The sequence below is a fragment of the Mus caroli genome, unplaced genomic scaffold (assembly GCF_978045245.1).
Source record: "Mus caroli unplaced genomic scaffold, Mus_caroli_1 scaffold_9, whole genome shotgun sequence".
Classification (NCBI taxonomy): domain Eukaryota; kingdom Metazoa; phylum Chordata; class Mammalia; order Rodentia; family Muridae; genus Mus; species Mus caroli.
In genome coordinates this window covers 66,435,068-66,460,043 of record NW_028227264.1, presented here as the reverse complement: position 1 = coordinate 66,460,043, position 24,976 = coordinate 66,435,068, and the positions used below count along the sequence as shown (strand labels likewise).

Below are 24,976 nucleotides of genomic sequence, written 5' to 3'. Positions count from 1 at the left end.
AGAAAGAGACCTTTGCTCTCCCTCTTGTGTTGTATCTCAGGAGCCAGTGATAACTTGAGAGAACAAACGCAACCAGCACAGTGTTCCCGTTTCCTTCGGTTACAACTCCCAGAAGTCAGTGCGGGAATCCGGACAAGGCTTACAAGTTTAGGGTGAGAGTCCATATTTCAAGTGAGAATACAGAGTGAGACAGAAAGACAGAGACAGAGAGACACATAGGGAGACAGACAGACAGACAGGCACGCACACACACACACACACACACACACACACACACACACTCAGATATGAAATAACTGCCTAAATTCATGGGCCTTCCTCTGGACAGGTCTGCCAGCCACAGACCTCTCTCTTCCTGTTCCTTTCGCTCTTTAGGAAGAGCTGTTGATTTAGAGCCCAGGGTGACCGGTCACATGACTGCTCATCCTCTGATGTGCGGGTCATATGTTTATCTCAGGCTGTCTCTTAGTTAATTGAATTTGTTAGCACTCCCAAAGGTCTGTAGCGAGGAACCAGGACACTGATTCTGAGCCCTGCAGGAGTTTATATTCTACTTATTGATTGAGAGACACATCTTCACACACATACAAAACAACCAAGAGCACTATAACACTCACCAGAAGGGCCCTTTCTTTATCCTTTAAAATATGTTTAATATAAAATTGGCCATTCTAGTCATTTTAGCTAGAAATGTTAACTGCATCTTTAATATCATGAGATGATCCCTATTCTTTATCAGTAGAGCCCATTTGTCCCTCCAAAGCTCTGAGCAGTTAGGCAGTGGCTCTTCCTTCATGCAGCCTTACCTCCAGCACTTCCTGGGGCCTGATGACCTCTGGTCTCCTTTCCATCTCTGTGAATTAATGTGTGATGTCTGCCCTTTGGGTTCGGATTGTTACTGATATGAGATAACCAAGGCTCATCAGTATTGAGTATGCATCCCAGTCTTCTTTCTATGGCTTGACCATATCCTATCACCCAGTCACATCACATGCTGTTTCCTGTTCTATTGACGGACACATGGACTGTTCCATGTTTTGGCTCCTGGGAAATGCTGTTATCAACACTGACTTATAAATACCGGGTTTTGTTTTCCATTACTAGGGGTATGTCCCAGAAATGGAATTAATTACTGCCTTTATAGGAATCCTGTATTTGAAAGAAATGGTCAGAGGCTTCTCTACCATGGATATACTATTTTACACCAATGTGTGAGGGTCTAGGTTTTTCACAAGCTCACTAACAGTTGGTAGTTTTGTTGTTGTGTATAGTAGCCATTCTAATGAATGTGAAAGAATTACTCCCTGTGATTTTGATTCATGTTCCTTATAAAGTCATAATGATACTAATTTTCCCTTGTTCCATTTGTATATATTCTGTGGTACAACATCAATTAGTTTCCTTTTTACATTTTAAATTAAATAGGGGTTTTTTTTGTCTTTTTGATATTGACTTGCAAGACTTCTTCATATGTTCTGGCTATGAATCTCTTAAATACACTTATTTATGTATGTATATATGTATGTATATATAAATGTACATATGTATATATAAATGTATGTATGCATATATATATATGTGCATTCATATATGTATATGTGTGTATATAAGTATGTGCATATGTATGCACACATGCATGTATATATTATATATGTGTGTATATATAGGTATGCATATATGTATGTGTATGTATGTATATATGTATGTATATAAGTATGCATATATGTATGTGTATATTATATGTATATGTGTATATATGTATATAAGTATGTATATATGTATGTACATATATGTATGTATGCAAGTATGTATGTATGTATAAAATCTGTAGATGTTTGCTTCCATCCCATATCCAGCTTTCTGCTCCATGATCGAGTCTGCAGTGCCCAAAAGGTTTAGATTTCATCAAACCTATTTCAGTTGCTGTGCTGACAAATCTGCAAGAAGGCCAGAGTCCTCCAGATCTTTCTGTCTGCATTCTTAGAACAACTTTAGAGTTCCAACTCTTGCATTTCAGTGCTTGGTCCAGTTGTAGTTACGTGAATTCATGTGAAGTAGGGGCCTCGTGGCTTTCTTTTGCCTGAGTGGATCCAGTTTTTTTACAGTTGCTTTTGGAGAGCAGCTCCCTTCCTCAATGGTTTTGGTGCCACTTAAAAAAAAAAAAAATCAAGCCAGGCGTGGTGGCGCACGCCTTTAATCCCAGCACATGGGAGGCAGAGGCAGGCGGATTTCTGAGTTCGAGGCCAGCCTGGTCTACAAAGTGAGTTCCAGGACAGCCAGGGCTATACAGAGAAACCCTGTCTCGAAAAACCAAAAAAAAAAAAAAAAAAAAATCTATCAGTTGACCATGGTATGAATATACCATGCTCCTGTTCCAGGCTCCTGTTCCTTGCTATTAATGCATGTCTCCATCTGGATATCAGTACTACATTGCGATTTTATTTACTTCAGTGGAGTGTGTGTGTGTGTGTGGTGGGGCAAGGGAAAAGGTAACAGAAGCTGTCTTCATTTTGGATGCTGGTTCAGCTAACAAGGGTTTGAATTCTTCCTCTATAAGAATGTGGTCCTAGTAACTGCAGGGCAGATTGAGTCTTGAAGTAGTAATAGACCTTTGTAAACCGAGAGAGTTGACTTTAACTAAGTTCAAATGTGATTGGACAGCAGCCTTACCTGGGTGGCTAGGAAGTAAACAGATAAGTTAACCTCTGGAAACGAATGCCCAGCTTGACCTTGGACTGGGACAAATTTAAGCCCAGAACTTGGAACCTGATGTGCGCCTTCTAGTTCCCTCTTCCATGAGTTCTTCAAACTCACTTATACTAGGAACGAATGACTTGCCATAGGTTAAAGGTGTTTGGAGGTCTGAAAAGATGGTTCAGCCGTTAAGAGTACTTGGCTCCTTTCAATGGGACCCAAGTTAGGTTCCTGGCAATCGCAAGAAGCAGTTCACATCTGCCTACAACTTGAGGTCCGATCCAGGCAACTAAATGCCCTCTTCTGGCCTCTGAAGATACCTGACACAGGTGCAAAGGTGCATACAGACAAATAAGTGAAAATAGCACAAACGTTTTTTATTAAGAGGTTAACTTGCTTGAAAGGGAGGCAAATTCGAGGTAGGTCAGGCCCCCTAGGTTCCAGCATGTGATCTCCCAAGGCTTGCACTTATTGTATAATCCCTGTCTTGTATGACATTTAGATTTGGCTGAGATGATCATATGCAAATGACATGCAAAATTCTCAAGATGGAATTCAAAAAGACTCCCGAATGTGGCTTTTTCCGCTGTGGCCTTTTGGGAGGACCAAGGAGGTGGAGCTGACTGGCTCCCCAGTGGCTTCATTTGCTACTTAAGAGTGATGTCTGCATTTGGTTTGAATTTAGCTTTGTGATGTTGTTTTCTTTCTGGAGAGACGAAGCAGTGTCCAGGGTAAAAAGCTGATATTCACACAGCAATACCTAATTTTATGTTCCTGTGTCTGTTTAAACTATGTCTTTTGATACAGCTGGCTACAATCCTGGGTTATGTAGTTAAAATGTCCTTTGTTCCATTTGCAATCATGTATTCTTTTCTTTCTTTCTTTTTTCTTTTCTTTTCCTTTTTTAAAAAAAGTTTTCCAGTGATGTTTTTGTTGCCTACCCTGGGAAGATCTGTTTTTCCATTTATCAAAACAAATGGCAAGCTAGGGACCATTTAAAGTCTTTTTCTTAGTTAATAAAGCCAATCTCCTTGTTCTGTTATGTTAAAAGTACATTATATTTTTATTGCCAGTTCTGTGGGCCTGGGTCTGTTTTCTGTCTCCGCAATCTCAGGCAGGCTGCCCCACTCACTCACTGTGTGGAGAATTACAAAATGGTTAAAGGCAGGTCAGCTGACTTACAGTACCAGCAGCCATTCTCAAAATAACCACAACAGTCCAAGCCTGATGTACCATTTACGTCACACACTGTTTTCCTGAAATCGTTTGTGGCCTTTTCATTTCTATTCCTGATAGAATCTTACTCTTGGTCCCTTTTAATCAGACATTTAATTTGTTTTTATTATTAATATTTTCCACTACATGTCTTGGCCTGCCTCCAGTAAAACAGCTTTGATGGGTGGGGAAGTGAGGGGGGGTTAAAAAAAAAAAACCCTCTTCCTCCCTCAACTATGGTTTTGCTGCAAATGTGCTTTGTCCTTTGATGTGTCTGGACTGGGAGAACTAACTCTGAAGCATCGAGAGAGATTTGGAAACACACTGAGGGCACCCCACATCAACACATAGCCACAACCAGGAACTGATAAAGTTGATGGACGACTTTGGAATTTTAAAACGGTTCAACGAATTCTGGCTATTTAGTCACATACCCTGCCTGCATATTTTTCCCCCTTTTACAAATGTCTTTTCTGTATAATGTCTTGTAATTAGAACAGGAAGTCATTGAGTAACTGTAAGATGAATAAAAGCACTTAACACTGAAAGGAAAATTACCTTCTGAGAAATTATATTCTTTTTTTTTTTTTTTTGCTCTCCACCCTGCATGTTACAATGTTGGTAATGATAGTAGCAGCTGTAGCTACCCTTATCTGTAGGATTTTTGTGCTTGGGTTTTCTGAAATTAAAAAAAAAAAAAAATCATGTTCAGTAATAATCAAAGACGAATGGACAGGAGATAGGAAATGCCTAATTATGACAAATATTCTGTCACAACAGAACCGCAATTAAATGGAAACGGTGTAATTGTCAATTGCAGCTAGGGCTGGACGGCTGCCAGGTACGCAAAGTTGAGGGCTTGCCTTTAGTTGGTTGCTAGGAGCAGGCAAAAAGTATAAAGGTTTGAGAAAGGAATGTCTCCTGTTGGAAAGGGACAGCAGGCTGCATAGATCACTGGGCAAGCCCTTCCTATTGACATGATGTTGCTTAAATTGTTTCAAAAGTAGACATCAGTGGGTTTTTTTTTTTTTTTTTGTAACTCTAGCAAATTCATCTCTGCTTGGGGGAGGGGACCAAAGAAAGGAAACTGTAGGTTGTCTGTGAAGCAAGCCCGAAGGACATTGTGTTTCGAACCAAGGCTCCATATAGATTTGGAATCTTTTAAGTGAAAAAAAAAATCTTTAAATGTTTGTTTCTGTTGGCCTCCAGACGCATTTGCCCTAATACGATTACGAGAACGAAAGGGCGAACTACTTGGCAGAATTTTCAGTTGAGGTAATTAGGCACAGGAAAGGACATGCATATTTTTTCCACCAAGCTTCTATAAAGTACTAGTGTGAAGGGTTTTATGAAGATTTTTTTTTTTTTTTGGTTTCAGGCTTTCTGATGTTAGATGGTGATTTTCGGTAAACATACAGGGTGATGTTTCCTAAACAACCCCACCCCCACCCCTGCCAGGAGGATAAAATTATGTTTCTGCAATATTATGTAAGAGATGAAAGCAAATTTCTCTCCTCTAGAATGGATGTTTTCAACCTCCTGCACATTTGGCCACCATTAACTATTAAGAAAGAGAGAGAGAGAGAGAGAGAGAGAGAGAGAGAGAGAGAGAGAGAGAGAAGCATTATGGATATTTGAAAGTCTCCGCTCCAGTAATTTATTGTACTTGCCATTTCATGCATCTCTTTATACAAAGACAATCTGAGCAACTCACAGGATGAATGCTCGCCCCGCCCCCTCTCCTGTCCCTTCCCCCACCCCTCCTCCCACCTCCCTTCCACGCCCCACCCTCACTCCCTCCCCACACACACACACACTCCATGAGAGCCATGGTGTACAGTTACTGTTTGACAAGTCGAGGTGGAGTTTCGGATTATAATTACAGTTTCTCTGTGGAATTCTGTTTGGGAGTTTGAAAAATATATATAAATAAGTGAAAAAAAATGACATTGAGGAGGTTAACAAAACATGTAATTATGATATAAGCGCAGGATTAGAGCCATTTCAGTGGAGCATTACAAGATCTGTACTTTAGGTATTAACTTTTAATAGGCCAAGTTAAAGTTCTCTTTATTGAAGTTGAAATGAGGTTTAGTCATTGTGGGACTCTTATTCCCTTTGAATATTTAATTTAAAGCTAAGCATGTTCACATTTTTGGCTGGGGAGGAGGACCCAAGAAGTGGGATGACATTTTAATAGACTATCATAACCATTGTTTACAGTGCCAATCTTGAGTACCAGTCTTTTTCTTTTTCTTGTTTTCCTTTTGGCAGATTATATTCTACTGAGTAAAAATCAAGTAAAATAAAATGTGTATTTAACCCAAGGAACTAGAATGTCCTAGAAAAATACACTGTACGGTTAGTTCCGAAGTTTCTTGTCTGATGTGGGTGTGGTTGAAAGAAAATCATTGTTCTGAGAACACTTTGTTTGTCTTTTGCTAAACAAATGTGCAATTTATCCATTCTTTGTTCGCAGCTTTCTCTACTAAAGTCTCTTGTGAAACTGAAAGGGGGGACTGGGTTTATTGGTGGCCCTTGTTGCATGTATCGGAGTATTTATGAGTCTATGAAAGGAGAAAGGAGGCATGGGTCTAGCAGCAGGATTTCTGTTAAGAATTCTTGAAGGGGCCATTTGCTTCTATTTGTTTCTCTCCGTGCTGTTGGGAAATAGAACATGCCAGCCATTGAAGAGTTTAATGTTCTTATGGCTGTGTCAGAAGGAAGCTGATTTAATGTAGAGGCTTAGGAAGCAGTTAAAGGATCATAGAACTTAAGATCTGCAAGGCTCTTGCGAAGTCTTAACGTCCATTCCAGCTTATGCGCTCTTCTTTTCTTCATCTCTCCTCCCTGGCAGGCTCTATTAACGTCTATAAGGGGTGAGGGTCTCCTGGGCTCTCTATGGTTTTTATAAATATGAAAAGCAATTCCTCTGGGAATGGCTAATTACAAGGTTGGATATTTGCCTCCGTCCAAACAATGCCAAAATTCTGGTCCAAATGGGTGGTTCTGTTCAAGAGCAATGGAGTTAGCATAATTTTTGTCTTGGCATCACTGAAGGTTGCCACATTAGACCAGACCCCAGCTGTGCCTTTAGCCTCTTGGTGTAGAGAGACTTTAATGAGGGAAGAGGGGACAGACAAGAGCATTGGGCTGGTAAATGTAAGCTTCAGGCTTCTACCCATCTCCTGGTTAGGATGTTGCTATGAGAAAATTATATTGATAGTTTAAATGTCTACAGTGAGCATTGCAGGCCTTCCAATCACGCACAAACTTAGCCAGAGTGCAATAATTCTGGCTTATAGGTGGGTGAAGTTATCAGTTCTCTGTGAGCGTGAATTCTCCAGTTTTACCCGGCCAAAGCTTATTATCTTCATCCTAGTACTATAAGTTAGATGATGGTAATAATAATAATAATAATGATAATAATTTGAGGCATTTTGTCATAATGCAGAGTTAACCAAGTAAGAATTAAAAGGTTAAAAGGAAAGGTTAGGTTTCCAGTGTCATGGAGACAATCGCATGGGTCACAACTTGAGTTTGTCACCTCTACATTGGGGAATATTCACAAATTGTAATTTTGTTTATAGGGTCTTGGTAAGGAACCAAAGACTCACTATCTGAAAAAAATTTTCCCTATACTTCAATATTAATTTTATTCTCAATACCAGAAATAGTGTTAGTGCGTTTTCTATTCTTGAGCACATCAGCTGTGCCTGCTCCTTTTGGTTTGAGTGAAGGGTTTGTCTGTTGGCTTGTTTTAATGTGGTGACTTCTGTGATACCTGCCAACAATCACGGAAATGTGGCAGAGGCAGGCAAACTTAATCCTAGATCTTATTCTAGGCCCTAGTAGATTTGAAAAGGGAAATAAGAATAAAACACACACACACACAAAGAATAAAACACACATATAACTGTTATAAGTATCTATGTAAGATGACTATATATTAATATATGTGCACTTGTATGTTTGTACGTAATAAATATTTGTGTGTAATATAACAAATACACATGTGTACTATTATATAACAAATAATGTTCATGTAACTACATATGTTTTATGCAATGTGTTACATTGTAATATGGTATGATATATAAATATATATAATATATTTTAAATACGTAGCATATATTATGTATAAGTCATAAATACATATACAGCATATAAGTCTTTAAGTATTACATATAATACAACTCTGCTTTAAATGCATGTATTCTAAAATGCAAGCTAAGTAAGACACTGTCAGTCTATGCAAACCGACAACAAAAAATACCAGACTCCGAATTACTTGTGTGGAAGTCTAGAGGGCATGAACTTGCCCATGTGGATGTAAAGCTATCCCTTTCTGCACTTCAGTCTTACAGAATCTGAGTCTGTCCTTTAGGGTGGGACACAGAGTCTAATCCCATTTCAAGTATCCCAGGAGATCTTGGACAATGTTCCCAGGATAGCCCTTGAGAACACTGTTTTTCGGCGAAGTAGACATCTGTAGGTCATCTCTCTGTGGAGTGGCAGTAGGGCTTGCTCTTCCAAGAATTAAGAGAAGAAGCTGGAAACTGTGAGGAGGGCAGAGTCGGTGTTGGGAGCCTGGATGAGGTACAGAGAGCAGAAGGAGGCCATGTGTCAGCATTACCTGAGAGATGACTGTATCCCAAACAGGGAATTAGGGAAGAGGGCAGAGGGAGCACCATTATGAAAAGTACTCAAGGAAAGTGGAGAGAATGGTGAACAGAACAGCAGTGAGGTAGACCCATGACTCAAGATATCTCTCAAGACACCAATTCAGAAGCAGCTTTTCCTTGAACCTCCATCCCTGGAAAGCACAGCGTCTTCCATTTTTTTTCTAAAACTCTTGGAAAGACTGGTATGGTTGTCTTATCTTCCCAGAAAGCCAAAGTCACTACTAAAGTAGACTTGGGGACTATGAGGTATTTGCGCAGGGTTTTCTATGTACAGAGAGTAGTGTAGGTGCTAAGCATGCTCAACAGAGTGAGCTCTGACAGTTTCTGGCTGTATTCTCTCAAATTCATGCCTTGAACAAACACGGTGTAGAGATATAAATAAGAGTTGGTACCAGTAGCACAGGAGCTCCTTAGGTTAGCGCATGTACAGTGTGGGCTTCTGACAGTGTCTCAGTCTACCATGGGAATCTCAACTTCCCATGCTGTGGCACACTTTGTAGAATCTCAGGGCTAGTGTTCATTGGTAGACTTCTTTTCCATGTAGCTGTCCTCTAAGTGTGCCATCTGACAAAGTGGCAGGAGTCTAAGAAGGGAAAGGCATGTGAAGACATCATGCTAGAAGCAGCTGAGCATCTCTGTTTGTGGAGAAGCCTCCAGGCTGAAAAGCTAAGGGAATGTAATTAGAGATACATCTGGGTGTCAGCCTCCTGTGTACAAAGGTCACAGGCACACCTTGCCTTACTCCCGATTATGATCCATCATCCCCTTCTATCCTAATTCTTCTCCCACTGGTTACCAGATGGCCATGATAGCATCAGTACCCTCAACAACTGTCTCACACAGTCCTCTGCAGTACAATCAGGGCTCAAAACATTGAGTATTTTCCCCACTAGACATACAAATGACAAATCTGGGAGCTGCTGACCATCGTGTCGATGGTGTGGGTCATGAAACCCAAGTTTCAATGTGACACGGTTACAGGTGACGGGGATGCCAAAGGGAGCACTTGCCATTTCTCAGGCTTCAAAATGAAGGAAGGATTTCTCCACATAGAATCTGGATTTTGCAAATAGACAGAACACATGGTGGGTTATCCTTAATGCCAAGGTTATTTAAGAGGATGACTCTCTACATTGCCCAAAATGTTCTGAGTGAAGATAGTCCTGATGGGACTGACTCTCTGGGATATGTGGGGACCCTTCTCAGCTAGGTTACCATATAGATTTGAGAAACATTAAAAGACAGGCAGTGTGGTTGTTGGGGGAGATAGAGACAGTGGTATCAATGAAGTTGGGGTAAATCATGCTGTAATAACAAGTGATCCCCAAATTGTGTCCTTATAAATGATGCCGGCACCGTTTCTGCTGTTTGCATCTATTTTGGATCCACCAAGACCCGTGCTGTCTTAACTCCAAGACTCAGACTGGCAGAAGACTCGCCGTCTGAGCATCACAGCCCCAACAAAGACAAAGAGATACTGACTGTAGTCCACGGCACATCGGCCCTTAAAACAACCAACACTGCTGCCACAATGGCCAAGACAAGTCCAGAGGACCCTGGACTCCCAAGAGCTCAAGAGTAGGAAGCACAAACCTTCCTCCAGGCCCATACAGAGAGGACACTAAATATTGCCTGTACTCCAGAGTAGGTGACAACGCTCTAGGGGTGCCATGACAATTCTGCCAACACACACACACACACACTGTGTAATCAATCTAAGTCTAAGCAATAATTATATAGAAACTCAACAAAGTTTCCCTCTCATGGTGACATCAATGACTGAAAAATACATTGAAGTCTCAAGGAAGGAGTGTTTTAGTCTGACTGCCGCCAAGTGACACAGACATCATTTATTTTGTATGTCCATATGGCCACGAAGCGACCCTACTCAGGAGTGGCCTCAGGCTTTAAGGGTGGGAAGCTGCATTGGGAAGGGGAATTCTGGAAGATTCTGGCATTACCAGACTGTGGCAAAAAAAAAAAAAAAAAAAAAAAAAAAAAGAACTGTGTAGAAGAAGGTATGTCTATTGCCAAATCCGAAGTGACCATTGAAACTAAGTCATGGCTGTGAATGTTCTTTTTCTTGGTGGGAAGAAGGGTCACTGATGTGTTTTCTTCTCTGTCTAGGGGAAGATGAGGAAGAAACCAACGTGATTGTGCTCAGTTACCCTCAGTACTGTCGGTACCGGTCCATGCTTAAACGGATCCAGGATAAGCCATCGTCCATCCTCACGGACCAGTTCGCGTTAGCCCTGGGGGGCATCGCAGTGGTCAGCAGAAACCCCCAGATCCTGTACTGCCGGGATACCTTTGACCACCCCACTCTGATAGAAAACGAGAGTGTGTGTGATGAGTTCGGTGAGTGCGTCTCTTTTACTCTGTTTGAAACTCATTCCAGTGAGTTGCTGTTCTCATTTCACGGCGTGAGCAGTGCTGGGGAGCAGGGCTTAGTGTGACCACCTACCCCCACCCAGACCCCATGGTTTGGCAACATAAGGTGTCTTCTTCACCTTCTTGGTGGCCCCTGTTTACCACAGGTGAACGATGATTGTTTTGTGTTTGTTGTTCAATATATGCAATTGGAAGGTACTTGGTTGATCTTGAAGGTGGACTTTGTGATTGGAAGTCGTCATGTTCTTTCTTTGAGAGCTTGGGTTACATATATATATATATATACACACACACACACATATATATATATTTTTAATTTTCTAATTTTATTAGGTACTATAAGAATGCACAAATTATAACCATTCAATACCATAAGGTGGAGAGAGAGAAGAGATGATCAATGGATTGCTACATACATACATATATACATACATACATACATACATACATACATGAATGGTAGATGTGCTGACTCCTTTAAATTTCCACACATATAGAATCCTGTCCTAGCTGACTAGTCATGTGTCTTCTTATCTTTGGAAATCTGTACTGTACAGTGCAGTGCACAATGTGCAGAAAGCTAGCTAAGACATGATCATCTTATACCATGCCTTCTTGAGAAGACATTGGATCGTGTCAGTGGTTCTCCATCGATGGTATGATGGTACCCTGCTCAATTTATCATGAGGACCAAGGAAGAGAAGAGGTTAAGACCCCCTTGGCCTGGAAAGTACACACACAGACTTTCTTCAAGCTGGTTTACTGGCTGATTCTGTGGTCTTACGTTGTTCCCAAGGAAACCTCATTTACAGAATATTCAAATTCAGATTGTCCCAGTTAGCTCTAAGACATCTCTACATGGTTTTGTGCATCTACTGTGGCCTTTCAGATCTGACCATCTGTGCCTTTGGGAGCCCTTTGGCTATGACAAAGGACTGTGTAAGTCTAAGATTTAAGCTCACCGGAGTCCAAAGGCAGAGACAATGTGAGCATGCGTGTGTTAATTTTCCTTCTACACTGAAGCAAATATTGTCATGTTTCTAATAGTCCAATGGCTTTTTCGTTGTGGCAGATCAATTATCAAATACAATTATTAAATATAAATACCAATACAATTATTAAATACCCTTTCCTTACAGGTAAGCATTTACAATACTTTTCAATACTTGAGAAAAAAAAAAATTCACCCACATTCCTTGCTCCCAAGCCCTGTGACCTACTACCTAATCCAAAGGTCTCTAAGTTCCTAACACAGGATAAAACTGAGTGAATGTTTTCCCCTACTTAAGAGTCTTCGGATATACTGTTTAATAGTGTAATAAAATGGAAAAAAATGGTTTAACCTTTTTGGCTAATTTAGGGGTGATTAGTCATTGCGTTTCAAAGCTGTTCTGTCTAAAGTTGGCAATAGGTGTGCCTGTCCAGACATGATCATGTTAGTTGTTGGAGCATTCCTAAAGGAGTTTTAAATGTTCTTGCGAACAGAAGCATCTCTCTGTGAATGTGCTTCTGATATGTCTTCTGGCATCCCTCCTCTTCACCCTGCCTTTCTCCTCTAGCCTCTGCAAACAGACAGTACTTCAAGGAGCTTCTAGAAGGCAGGTTAAATGAGAAGTTAACACCAGACAGTTACAAGTTCCAGTCCTCAAATGGTTCATTCTTTTGAAAGTAGCCCATGCTGACACATAAAGCATGTGGCTTACCTTGACCGTCTGAGCACTTTCACTCCATATGTGTCCCCCACCTCCTTGGGTACACATCCAGAGTTCCAGACAACTTTGTAACCCTCCAGCTGGTAGTCCGTGCCAGTGACATGGCTTAAAGTGTTTGTTAAAAATGTGGTATTGGGTTTCTCCAACCGACGACTAACAGTTGGTGGAAGAACATAGATTTAATTAGTGAGTGGCATTAAACAAATGTTCCTAATACCAAGGGCTGCCAGATGACTAAAACGCTTCTTTCAGATAACCCAGAGTGCCAGGGGGCCCACAGATGAATCTTCCATGCTGCACATTCAGTAACTTGAGTAATTGGTCAAATATAATTTAGGTAACAGTATGCCTAGACTATAAAAATCTGTTTTTATTAGTCATATCACCAGGTGGATGGATTGTGGAGCTGATGGCAAAGAATTTAGAGCACTTAACAACTATGTCTTTGATACAAGGAATTCCAAATTGCCAAAAATAAAAGATTAAAAAAATACCGCCGAATTTCTTCTCCAAAGGATAGTACCCGATTGTTTATGACTGGTGGTGTTTAATTTATTAACTGATCTATTGCTTTCTTCTTTGACATGGACAACAGAGGGGAACTGAAAAGAGAAACACAATCTGGTCCTTGCTTATTTTGAGGGTCAAAAATCTAAAGAGGGAAAACAGGATTAACATCCCTGGAAGCCTAACTCTGTTACAAGAAAGTCAGGGGTGGGTGTCACAGAAAGCGATTCCAGTAGGAACATGGTAGTAGCTGGGGGTAGGGTAGCATTGCATGCTTGAGATGACAGTCAGGATGTGAGATCCAGGGAAGCCTTGCATTCGATACGTTTTTTTCTATGTGTGTGGGTAGACTTTTGTATGTGAGGATGCACCTGCATGTGTGTACATAGAGAAGCCCACCGACAACCTTGGGTGCCATTTCTCAAATGTCTGCCACCTTTCTTTTTGTTTGAGACGGGGTCTCTCATTGGTCCAGAACTTTGTCCAACAGGCTCTGCTAGCCAGTAGGCAAGCTCCAGGGACAGTCTTGTCTCTGCCCCCCCTTAGCTAGGAACGCAAACTCCACTGTGCTTTGTGAGCCATGTCACGTGTGTGTTGCACGTCCACCAACTGAGTGCTCTCCCTGTCTCCCTTCCTTGGTCTAGTTCTAAAATATGGAGGTGTGTGTTTTAGACATCTGTTAGAAATACCATGATTAGCTGGGCATGGTGGCGCACGCCTTTAATCCCAGCACTCGGGAGGCAGAGGCAGGCGGATTTCTGAGTTCGAGGCCAGCCTGGACTACAGAGTGAGTTCCAGGACAGCCAGGGCTACACAGAGAAACCCTGTCTCGAAAAACCAAAAAAAAAAAAAAAAAAAAAAAAGAAATACCATGATTGTTGTTGATTCGATCCCTGAGTCGCTACTGGCTAGGGTCTGATTGGTTTCTCTTAAGTCATTTTGCCCATAATGTGGGTTGTAAGAAAACTTGAGAGTGGTCACCAGAGTGGGAAGAAACCAGCTTTGAAACAGGAATGAGCTCTTTGAGACAGAGACGAGCCCATGTTTTCTCTGGGGCCCACCAACATGGCTTACCTGCGCGGTCAAAATTTGTCTCTGAAGTGAGACTTTGCTTTGTGGAGCAGCCTTCCCCATTGTCGGGCAGGTTTTCCCCTCCCTGCTATTTTTAATGTTGTCCACCGAATGAGAGCTTTAATTGAACAATAAAAGTGAGCCCTTTAAATCTACAATCAGTCCCTATAAACAAATTCTCTGTGGAATTTTATGAAGCCACTTAATGAAAAGTTTGATTAGAAACAATTAAAGAAAAATAAAAATGGAGGAAATTTCATCATTTAATCCAGTGTTACAGTAGCGCCATTTTAATTTTTATTTACATTGAGATATTTGGAATGGAGTAAATATATCCTGGTTTTAATTAACTAGCCTCCTTACTTGGAGAGGTTATTTTAGGCTTGAAGGGTTTTGATAACATGCCATCTGCCTTCTTGTCTGTATTATGCAAGTCCTTCTCTTGCTTGCAGTGCTGGGTAATGTCTAAACCCATGATCTGAGCATAAATTGAATCATATTAGTAGTAGGTGGTTGAACAGCTTCAGCCCCGACAGACATCCTGCCTGTATTCGTCCATCTTGTTGGTGACACAGCTCTGCCGCTGCCCTGTGCTTTCTTAGCACAAGATAATTGACTATTTAAAAAAGAAACAACAACACGTTAGACTCCCCATTGAAGCATTATAAAAATTCATTGTATCGCACATGCAATTAGGAAATGGGATTTTTAACAACAACAACGGGGAGCGTGAAGAGAATAGCATTTTGTTTTCTCCTGAAAAATATTTACCATAAGCATGCTTGCTGCTTCCACTGTCCTGTGTCCCTCTCCAGACACAGACATTTTCCTAACAGCTCCCCTTCTGTCTCTTACCTGGTTATGTAATGACTTCTATTTTGTTAAATGGCACTCTGGCATTTATATTGTGTGTGCTATAGAGGCAAACCTCTGGGTGGGGGTGGGGCAAACATTTCTTCTGTCCTTTGCTGTTAGAACCATAAAAGGTCCAGCACTTTGTAATGAGCAGTGTTTACAATACCATCACGTCAATTGATTTCACATGTGTGAAGGGTGGACCAACTAATTTCAAACAGAGGCGCACCCAGAACAACACGGGAATGAGGCACTAGCTTTCCAAAGAGGACTGCAAAGGTAGCCCCATTTACACCAATACCGTGGAGACAGTATTTAAGAGTAAGGAGGACTAAATATCTTTTGTCGTGGTTCACTTTTACATAAAAGATTTTGTGTAAAATGCTTGCATGTGCATGTGTGTTTTGAATTGCCAAGATGTAAGAAGCAGAAGTCGCGCTTTTTAAAGTTTTTTGGCAGTTGAGGTATCTTGTGTGTTTCTGGACAAGAGTATGGGGCAGGGTGAAGCGTGGCTTTGGTCAACTGTGTGTGGGACAAAGAGATGACATGGGCTGTCATTAGGTATTTGGTCCTTGTGTAGACACCATGAGTTCTGGCCTACAGGGAGAAAAACTTGGCTGCATTTATGCTAAGAAAGGCGTTCCACTGGGGATGGAGTGTGGGAAAGGGCTACACACTGAGATAAAGAGGGTGCTAAAGCGTGGCTGCAAAGAGATCACGTGATCGCAAAGAGATCATGTGATGGGGCTCAATCATCTGATTCGCTACAGCAATTGCCATGAGGTCCCTTACGTGTTCCATCCTTAAAAACAGGCATTCCCAGCCGTCTTGCCAGGTTCAGAATAAGTCACTCCTGTTACACACACACACACGCACACGCACACGCACACATACGCACGCACACACACACACACACACACACGCACACATACGCACACACCAGGGAAGAGCTGGCCATTGAAAATCAGTAGACCAGTATCTTCCTAACAGATGACTGTTGGAGTGAGGATCAGTCTCAGGATGTATTCATCTGCTCCACTGTGTGTGCCTCTGTTGAATCTGGCTTGCTCACATTTCACACATGTGAAATCAACCTGCTTCTGCAGGAGTCTCAGGTTAGACAGTGTGCGTGCGTGCGTGCGTGCGTGCGTGCATTCATGGGACATCATTGTGCTCTCTCGCTGAATCCTAAGGGAATCCGATTCCTAGAGCTCCTGGGGGCTTACTGAGGGAATGAAGGTGTGTGTTAAGTTGTCCACAGCTCACAGGTTGTTTTAAAGATACTCTTCTGAGTCTTTAAAGACTCAGATACTTCTGAGACTTTAAAGATGATTCTGAGTTGAACTTTGCCCTTTCCCATTTCCTGTTAGTTGCAATGGTGATGTTCCAGCCAAAAGAATTAAGAGCAAAGGGAAAAGACAGAGTAGGAGAGGAGACGAACCTTGATTTTTTATTATTATTATTTTTTTAATTTTTAAAATTTTCAAATTATTTATTTATTATTCACGTACTTATTTTATTTTATTTTATTTTTTGGTTTTTCCAGGCTGTGCGCAAACTCACTCTGTAAACTAGCCTGGTCTCAAACTCAGAGATCCGCCCGCCTCTGCCTCCCAAGTGCTGGGCTTAAAGGTGTGCACTGCCACTGCCTGGATGAAGCCTTGAATTGGGGTGGAAAGCAATTCAAAACATGCAAAGTCATTATGAATCAGACGCTGCCTCTTCCCCCTCTAGAGATCACGTGATCGGATCACATGCTTTGCTGGAAATGAAGGGAAGGCAGTTGTCTTAAGGATCATGGAAATTTGCAAGTAAACTGTTTTTGGTTCCCCCGCCACCCACCCCCTCTTAGCAAATTGGCTTTCATGGTCACAGTGGATTCTGATGGTCAAATGGCTTTGCTCCACGTTTGAGAGTCCACCATCTCTGGTGGTCACCATCTCCCAAAGGACCATAAAGCAGTCATTTGTCTTTAATTGAAAGTGATTCCGAAAAGAGCCGGGGGCTTCAGGCAAGCAGCTGTTGTGCGGAAGGCCTCCACCTTCAGGAACCCCCGCTGTGCCCTCCTGGAACTTTCCTGGAGTCTGTTTATCCCTAGAGTACAGTTGCTGCAAGTCACCCTTCTGCTCTGTGCTCTCAGACAAGAGGCAAAGAAAATGTTTACGTTCTGATAGTGAAGCAAATCCCTGTAAGTCTGTGGGTAGAGGTGAATCCGATGCATCCCACCTAATGATTTACCACGCGGGCTCCACCCACTGGGCTGTGGGTAGGAAGGGGGCTTGAGAGGGGACCACCCTGGTCAGAGGGACTGGTAGCCTGTATCCCAACCCACTTAGGGATTTAGGAAAAGATGTTTTATCTTGCTGCTATGAATTGATTTAGAGTCAGGACTTAAGGAATGCTGAGAATTAGCTCTTGCCTTTTTCTTTTGGGAGAACTTGAAAGGATATTTTAAAACAACTCGCATGGTTTTTGTAGCCGGGAGGACTCAGAGAGTTACTAACCAGTTAGGACTCACGGGTGTGATAAATTCACCTTTACCCCAGAAGGAAGAGACTGTCTGTGTTGACTAACCCTTGACCTAGTATTTCATCTAGAAAGTAACTGATTCTCCATGACAAAACCAGATCCATATATTCCATATATTCCCCACTATAACCAGATTTTTTTTTTTAATTAAAAAACTCATACGTGTTTGTGCTGCAACTCAGTTGGTAGCATACTTGAAGCTCTGGGTCAGTCTGTAGCCGCACATTGTCTGGGAATAGTGACGCTTGCCTCTGATCCCAGCATTTGGGAGCTAGACGCCCAAGGACCAAAAGTTCAAAGTCATCCTTGGCTACCTTGCAAGTTTGAAGCCAGCTTGGGATATATTATACCTTGTTAATTACACACACACACACACACACACACACACACACACACAAAAGACCTATTATGAAAAGTGAGGGTATAGGAATGAATTTCAATATAAAGCTTTCTTTGTTCTGTTTAAAATTCTTCTTGGAGAGCCGGGCATGGTGGCACACACGCCTTTAATCCCAGCACTCAGGAGGCAGAGGCAGGTGGATTTCTGAGTTCAAGGCCAGCCTGGTCTACAAAGTGAGTTCCAGGACAGCCAGGACTATACAGAGAAACCCTGTTTCAAAAAACCAAAAAAAAAAACCAAAAATCTTCTTGGAGGGCTGGAGAGATGGCTCCGTGGTTAAGAACATTGGCTGCCTTTTGCAGGGAATCCACATTCAGTTCCCAGCATCCACAAGGCAGCTTATCTATAACTCCAGTTCCAGGGGACCCGACGCCCTTTTCTGATCTCCATGGCACACAGGTGGTATACCTACATATATGCAGGCAAGACACACATGCACATGAAGTAATAAAAACATTTTTAATCTTACTTTTAAAGATTTGTTTTATTTTTAACCATGTGTACAGTTTGTGTCTTTGTGTAGGCACATGTGCGCGCATGCAAGTGTTCTTAGGGTCTCTCTGTGACAATGGAACTGAAGTCAGGTCTTCTGAACCCTGCTTTTAATCAATGAATCACCACCAACACCACCACCACAACAACAACAACAAAACATTTTCTGATCCATGGAGATACTCACTGGTGTAACTCACGGTGCCCTGACAGGGGAAATTGAATCATTAAGTTCTCCCCTTGTTGCTAAGACTATTTGGAGACGCTTAAATCCTAGCTTCAGTGAGTGATGTATGGCACAATCCCACCTACTCATTCAGGGGGTCTCATTCTTATTTTGCCAAGCACAGTTCTGTTCCTGGTAAATGATCAAGACCAATGCCCACCCCCCCCCCCACCCCCCCCCGGCCTCACACTGTTCACCCTGGAGTCTATGGACAGGAAAATGACAAGCTATAGCGTATCTTAGTCCTAGCATAGTAGTTATGGACCACGCCTTATTGGAGTAGACCTCCTAGATTGCTGTGAAGATGAATGCATACCTACTGAACGTTCCTTGTCACTAGAACCTTCTATGCCACCCAAACACAACCACAGCTGCTTACTGGAGTCTAGATGAAAAGACCCACAAAATTGTTTTATTTCTGTGGCAGCTCCTTGGGAAAATGAGCTAGGAGGTGGTACTAAAGGTCATTCAGCATCTGTTCTAGCAAGAAATACTCGTTTGGCTGTCTGTCTGGAATGTGTGTCGCCCCCAGGCACCGTGAGTCTCCTCATCATCACTCAGGCCTCTGACCTACTGTCTCCTCCCCAGAGAGACAGAATCTGGCCATCCCTCTTCCACAAGTCCAGCTCAATCCCTTCATCCAGCATGTTATTATCTTCCCACAACTCACCATCATCTAAAATTACTCCTATAATTGTTTATTTACGGATTCACCGGCTGTCTTCCCACTCTCTACACACACTACTGTAAGCCCTTCCTCACGGACGCAACACCGTTTCTGTCTCATTCACAGCTCAGGGACCAGGAAAGCGGTTACATGCAGTCACTGTGTAATAAACTCTGTGTAATAATAAAATGAGTGAGCAGACACACAAGCTCTGTGGTCACTGTTCTTCACAGCTTATGAATAAAGCCATCGGAGTATAGCAATGAAACCCAGCCAGCAAGTGGGTAGACCAGGATTTGAACCTAGGTCGCTTGACTCCAGTCCTATGGTGTGATCTTTCCCCCTCCCACCTGACTGCCTAAGAGTCCAGACTCTGGTGAGAAACAGTGTGCCAACCACTTGACTTTGGGACAACTGGAAGCAGATAGCTGACCGCCATGTTTCTACACAAGGGATTTCCAGTGGTGTCCATGGCTTTAAGTGCAGAGACTGAGAGAAGTGGGACTAGGTAGAAAACGAATGATCTGGAGTATTCAAAGTCCGAACAGCGCTGGTTTAGACTCAAGCCATGGTGCCAACTACTACCCTGTCCCCCAGGTGATCGCCTCTGTCCCTGCCTCAGCCCATGCTATCCCCTGGTCTCTGCCACACACTGCCCAGTATTTCCTCTCCCTGACGGAGGCCTCAGAACTCCCTTGCCACCTGAGAAGCTGCAATGTAAGGACCCTTTAAGAGATGGAGCAGTTTGCAGTTCAGAGGTTGCAAGAGGGAGGAGCCTTAGAGCCCTGTATTCTCCTGGACTCTGGGCCCCAGACTGCCAGGCTACCAGGGCTTGCCCCGTACACCTCTCTGTAATTTTCTGCTTAGAGCACCTCAGCTTTCCCAACTTGGCACCATTCTTTAATGAAAAAATTATAGGCCTAATTTTTTTAAAAAAAAGAAAGAAAGAAAAAAATGCATGCAAGCTTTCTGCTTCCATCGATTCTTTATTCCTACAGCACATAAATCATTTCCCCTTTTAAAATTAAATTTAGCTTGCCATGATTTGGTAATGGGGATTTTTTTGGAAGGAGGCAGAGTCTTCAAGCTTTTGGACAGGGGCCGCTTGGGTTTGCCTATTCAGGCTGCCTTCTCATTGGTGGCTGGCTGGGCCACAGTTCCTCTATCTGGGCTCTCTACTCTCTTTAGAAGCTGCACAGAAACAGCTTCCCTAACAGCTATTTTTCTCTCACAGTCTCCATTGCTTTCCAGTGGTCGTCTTGGAGGACTGGAGAACAGGCAAGATGGACAGAAAAACAAAACAAAACAAAACAAAACAAAAACAAAAACAAAAACAAAAACAAAAACAAAAACCCAGGGCATTCTCTGGATCTTTGTTGCTCATCCATTCTCTCACTGAGCATCAGCTGGGTTCAAAGCAAAACTCTGGGCCTTGGTGGGATACTAGGCTCTATTCGCAAAGCATTTAAAACTTAGGTTATGTCCCGTGAGATACAGAGCAATGGCTCACTGCAAATACTGCTTCGGATCCCCTTGGTAGACTCACCTTCTACCTCTGAGTGGCCTCAGAGACTGAGCAATTTTCACAGGGTCACAGACCTAGTACTGACGTAGCTTTGTTGACCATTCTCAACCGGCACACAGACCAATAACATGGAGTCTCCTGTCCAGTCAGCTCCAGCCAACACCCACACTCAGGCCTGTTCACCCTCAACACACATGCACACACACACTCACACACACACATACACACACACACTCACACATGTCTGCCAACACATTTTGGCTATAGAACAAGAATTGTGAAGAGACTCTTCCTTTGAGGCCCAAAGGAGATGCCATGAGCAAAGTTGGCTGAGTGGAAACTTTTGACCAGACGGCAAGCAACCTTTGCAAGATATTCTGCTGGGTAAATGGAAGACCTTCTATCGGATTCCCAGATACCTGAAACAGGGCCTCTGGTGTTCATGTAGCCTCTTGGGGAGGCGGATCTCTAATGGGACCTGGATAGATGCTGTTGCTGACCTGCTTCTTACTAACTTGGGACCTTCCTCAGATCTCTAAGAAAGGACGGAAGGGAGGCTGCTGGGTTAATTGGCTCTCTTGGTGTACTGCCTCCTCAAAGGGAGGATTCCAGGCCGGACAATGACTTCAGAGTAATTATTTCTATCATTGTACTCTATGTCCTCTGTTCCTTGTTACTCAACACTTTCCCAATGCTTTTTATTTTTAATTTGAGTGCCCCCACTGTGTGTGCATGAGTACAGACATACCACTGTGTCTGTGCCGCATACATGCATGTGAAGACCTAAAGCAAACCTCAATTGTTCTTCAGGAACCACGCACCGTTTTTTTTTTTTTTTTTTTTTTTTTTTTTTTTGGTTTTTCGAGACAGGGTTTCTCTGTATAGCCCTGGCTGTCCTGGAACTCACTTTGTAGACCAGGCTGGCCTTGAACTCAGAAATCCGCCTGCCTCTGCCTCCCAAGTGCGCCACCACGCCCGGCCGCACCGTATTTTTTGAGAGAGTGTCTCTTCTTGACATAGGTTTCTCACAGTCAGGTAGGCTGGTTGACTAGTGAACGCCAGGGGTCCACCTGTCTCCACCCCGGACCCCCAGCTGTAGAATTGTAAGAGCACACCATTCTCCTTAGCTTCTTACTTGAGTACTGGGGATCAAACAGCGCTCCAGAGCCACTCCCCTCTTTGTTAAAAATAAAACACTACGTATTGACTTGTGGGAAGGTGTACACATGCCCCTCCCCAAGGGTGTGGTCAGAGGACAACTATGAAGAACCCCTTTCTCCGTGTACCATGTAGGTTCTGGAACCATGTGGAACTGGGGTTGGTAGTGCATGGCTTTACCCACGTCAAAAACCCTCTCCCTGGGCCACCCACTCCCATTAAACGTTTGGCTTGTTAATAAAATTATCAGGCTTACGTGTCTTCTTCTCCCCCCCCCCCCCCCCCCGTTGGATTCTAAGGGCCTCCAAGGGGTTAGAATCAAGTCTACTGTGTTTGGAACAACATGTTTGTTGAAATGATAGAGAAATCACTACTGGATTCCAGAAGGTTCCAGACCTCCATTCATTCTTATCTCCTTTCTTAGATAAGTCAAGTATTTATGGACCTCCCTCTTTCAACTTTAGCTCCTGGTGGACTGAATTCTCAAGGGAAAATGTTGGCTCTAAGGGATTTCCCTCCCCCTCAGCATTTATTTATCTTTTCAAAGCCCAGAAGTGTTCTCCACAAGTTGACTGCTGTCTTTCACTGAGGGTTGTCTGTTTGCAATGATGTTTAGAGACCCTGTCCTTTCCCAGCACTGGCAGTGTGCTCTTGTCTGTTTTGACAGGGTGTTACTATGAAACCCACACTAGCCTTGAACTAGTAATTCTCTGGTCTTAGCTTCAGTGCTAGGATTTTACCTGTGAGCCACCATATCTGACTTCAGCCTGTACCCTTAATGTCAGCCCCAACTCTCACCTCAGGGTTTGAGGGCATGCCAGGGTCAACACAGTGGCCATATCTTATGGAGCAAACCAGAGTTCTCCCCTAACAGATAACCCCCCTTTCTCTCATCTCCATATCATAATAACTTAGTGAGGAAAAGAAAAAGAGAGGAAAACAGCTTAGGCACCTTCCAAACTGTTTTTCCTCACTACAGAAAATTATTTCTATTATGAGAAAGAACTAACATAATAACAACAACAATTGCCAGTCCTCTGTGAGTACACACCATATGCTGGTCTCTATGCTAAGGCCTCTCCACGTATCTGATGACCTAATCCGTACAGCTTCACTCTAAGGAAACTCCCACTAAGCCCTTCAAAGTGGGGGAAGACGCCAGTTACGAAAAGTTAAGAAGTGGTCAGGCTGGCTTCTGACTCATCAAAGCTCCCAAGTTCTTGCCTTTATAAATGTCATTTACGATCCCATCAGTATCTCAATTCCGCTTCCCAAAAGTCATCAATAGCCCCCAGATGTCATCATTTGTGTATAGAGTTTTCTTTTGTTTTGGTTCTTTGGTTGGGGCAGTGGGGGTTGGAAGTATTTCCAGTAACTTGAGAATATCCTGTATCCTATTTTGCCATCTTTTAAGTTTTCCTTATTATAAAATAAACATTCGCCGCGTTAAACACTTTGTGAGTACCATTTTAATGGTCGTTCAATATTGCGTAAAATGAGTTTATTGAAGTTCACATGACCTTTCTATTTGAAGTTTCGATCCCTTCCTCTGTGGCTTTGGTAGTATTACGACGTGGTATGTGCACTTAACACTGTCCTGATTATCTTTAAGCATAAAAACGTCAACATTGAGATGACTTCCTCAGGAGAAACCCTCAGGATTTCTATTGCCAGGATTACTTTCCCATAAGCAAAGGCATAGATGTCAGCTACTCAGCTTTGGGTTTGGATTTTGTGTGGCTATAACCTTGGACAAGAAAATGAGTGCAGACAAAAACCGATCGTGTCTCTTAGAGCGGCGGCTTTCAACCCTTGAATGCAGTGCCTCAGTGTTGTGCTGACCCACAACCATAAAATTGCTTTTGTTGCTACTTCATAACTATAATGGCTGTGCTTTCCAAAGATCTTAGGAGACTCTTGTGAAAGGGTTGTCCAACATCCAATGGGGTCGAGACCCACAGGTTGAGACCCCCACATGCTAGGGCACCTACTAGACCTGTGGTTCTTACGAGTCTATCTCTGAACTCTCAGAATATGGATGAGTAATATCTTGGTACCAAAATGTTTTACATATCAAAGCGCAATATGTCTGCGATGTAGTTATCGTGAGCAAAGTGCTGTCTTGAAAATAGGCATTATGGAAGAGCTAAGGCAGATTAACATAAGCATTTCCTTGTACACTTAATTTTTTTTTTCATGACAAGAACATAACTATCTACCCTCAACAAGTTTCAGAAATGAAAGAACAGTCTTCATAGCCAGTGTGTCTGTGGTAGGTCTCTTGGGCATGATCCTCCCATCTGATTGAAATTCTGTGTTGATCTGTATCTCCTAGCTTCCCATCCATCCATCCTTGGTTCCCATCATCCTACTCGGTATTTCTTCACCTAGTTTTGTTAGATTCTGCCAATAAGAGGGGACACCATCTGATTGTGTTTATTTCACTTAGCTCAATTTCCTCCAAGTTCATCCATGTTGCTGCCAACGAGAGGACTTTCTTGGTTTTTAAAGTTGATTAGTAGTCTCATATTTATGTACACACACCACACTTTCCACTATCCATCCGCCAGTTGGCCATCATTGACAGGTATCGCTTATGTATCATGCATAATGTAACAGGGAGCCTGGGAGTGTGGGTCTCTCTTCCACATAATGATTTGATTTTCTTTGGATAGACCCAGTAATGGGTCTGCTGGACTCCACGACAGTCCTGTTTTTAACTTTTTTGAGGAAACTCCCACAGTGTTCCTCCTACCCACTAGATAAACTTACATCCCCCTTGTGGCTAACACTTTCATCACATCCTCTCCCTGCTTAAGACCGAGACATCACTGTAGAAACAGCTAGGG

At 42.6% G+C, this 24,976-nt stretch overlaps 1 protein-coding gene across 2 annotated transcripts in view; it reads left to right on the top strand.

Moving 5' to 3' along the window:
• The window catches only part of Arid5b (AT-rich interaction domain 5B), a 183,429-nt gene that overhangs the window by 79,920 nt on the left and 78,533 nt on the right, over window positions 1-24,976 (top strand). For both annotated transcript variants that reach the window (XM_021173683.3, XM_029482611.2), the window contains one exon: window positions 10,722-10,952. In XM_021173683.3, the coding sequence (XP_021029342.1) occupies window positions 10,722-10,952 (231 nt within the window). The remainder of the gene's footprint in view (window positions 1-10,721; window positions 10,953-24,976) is intronic.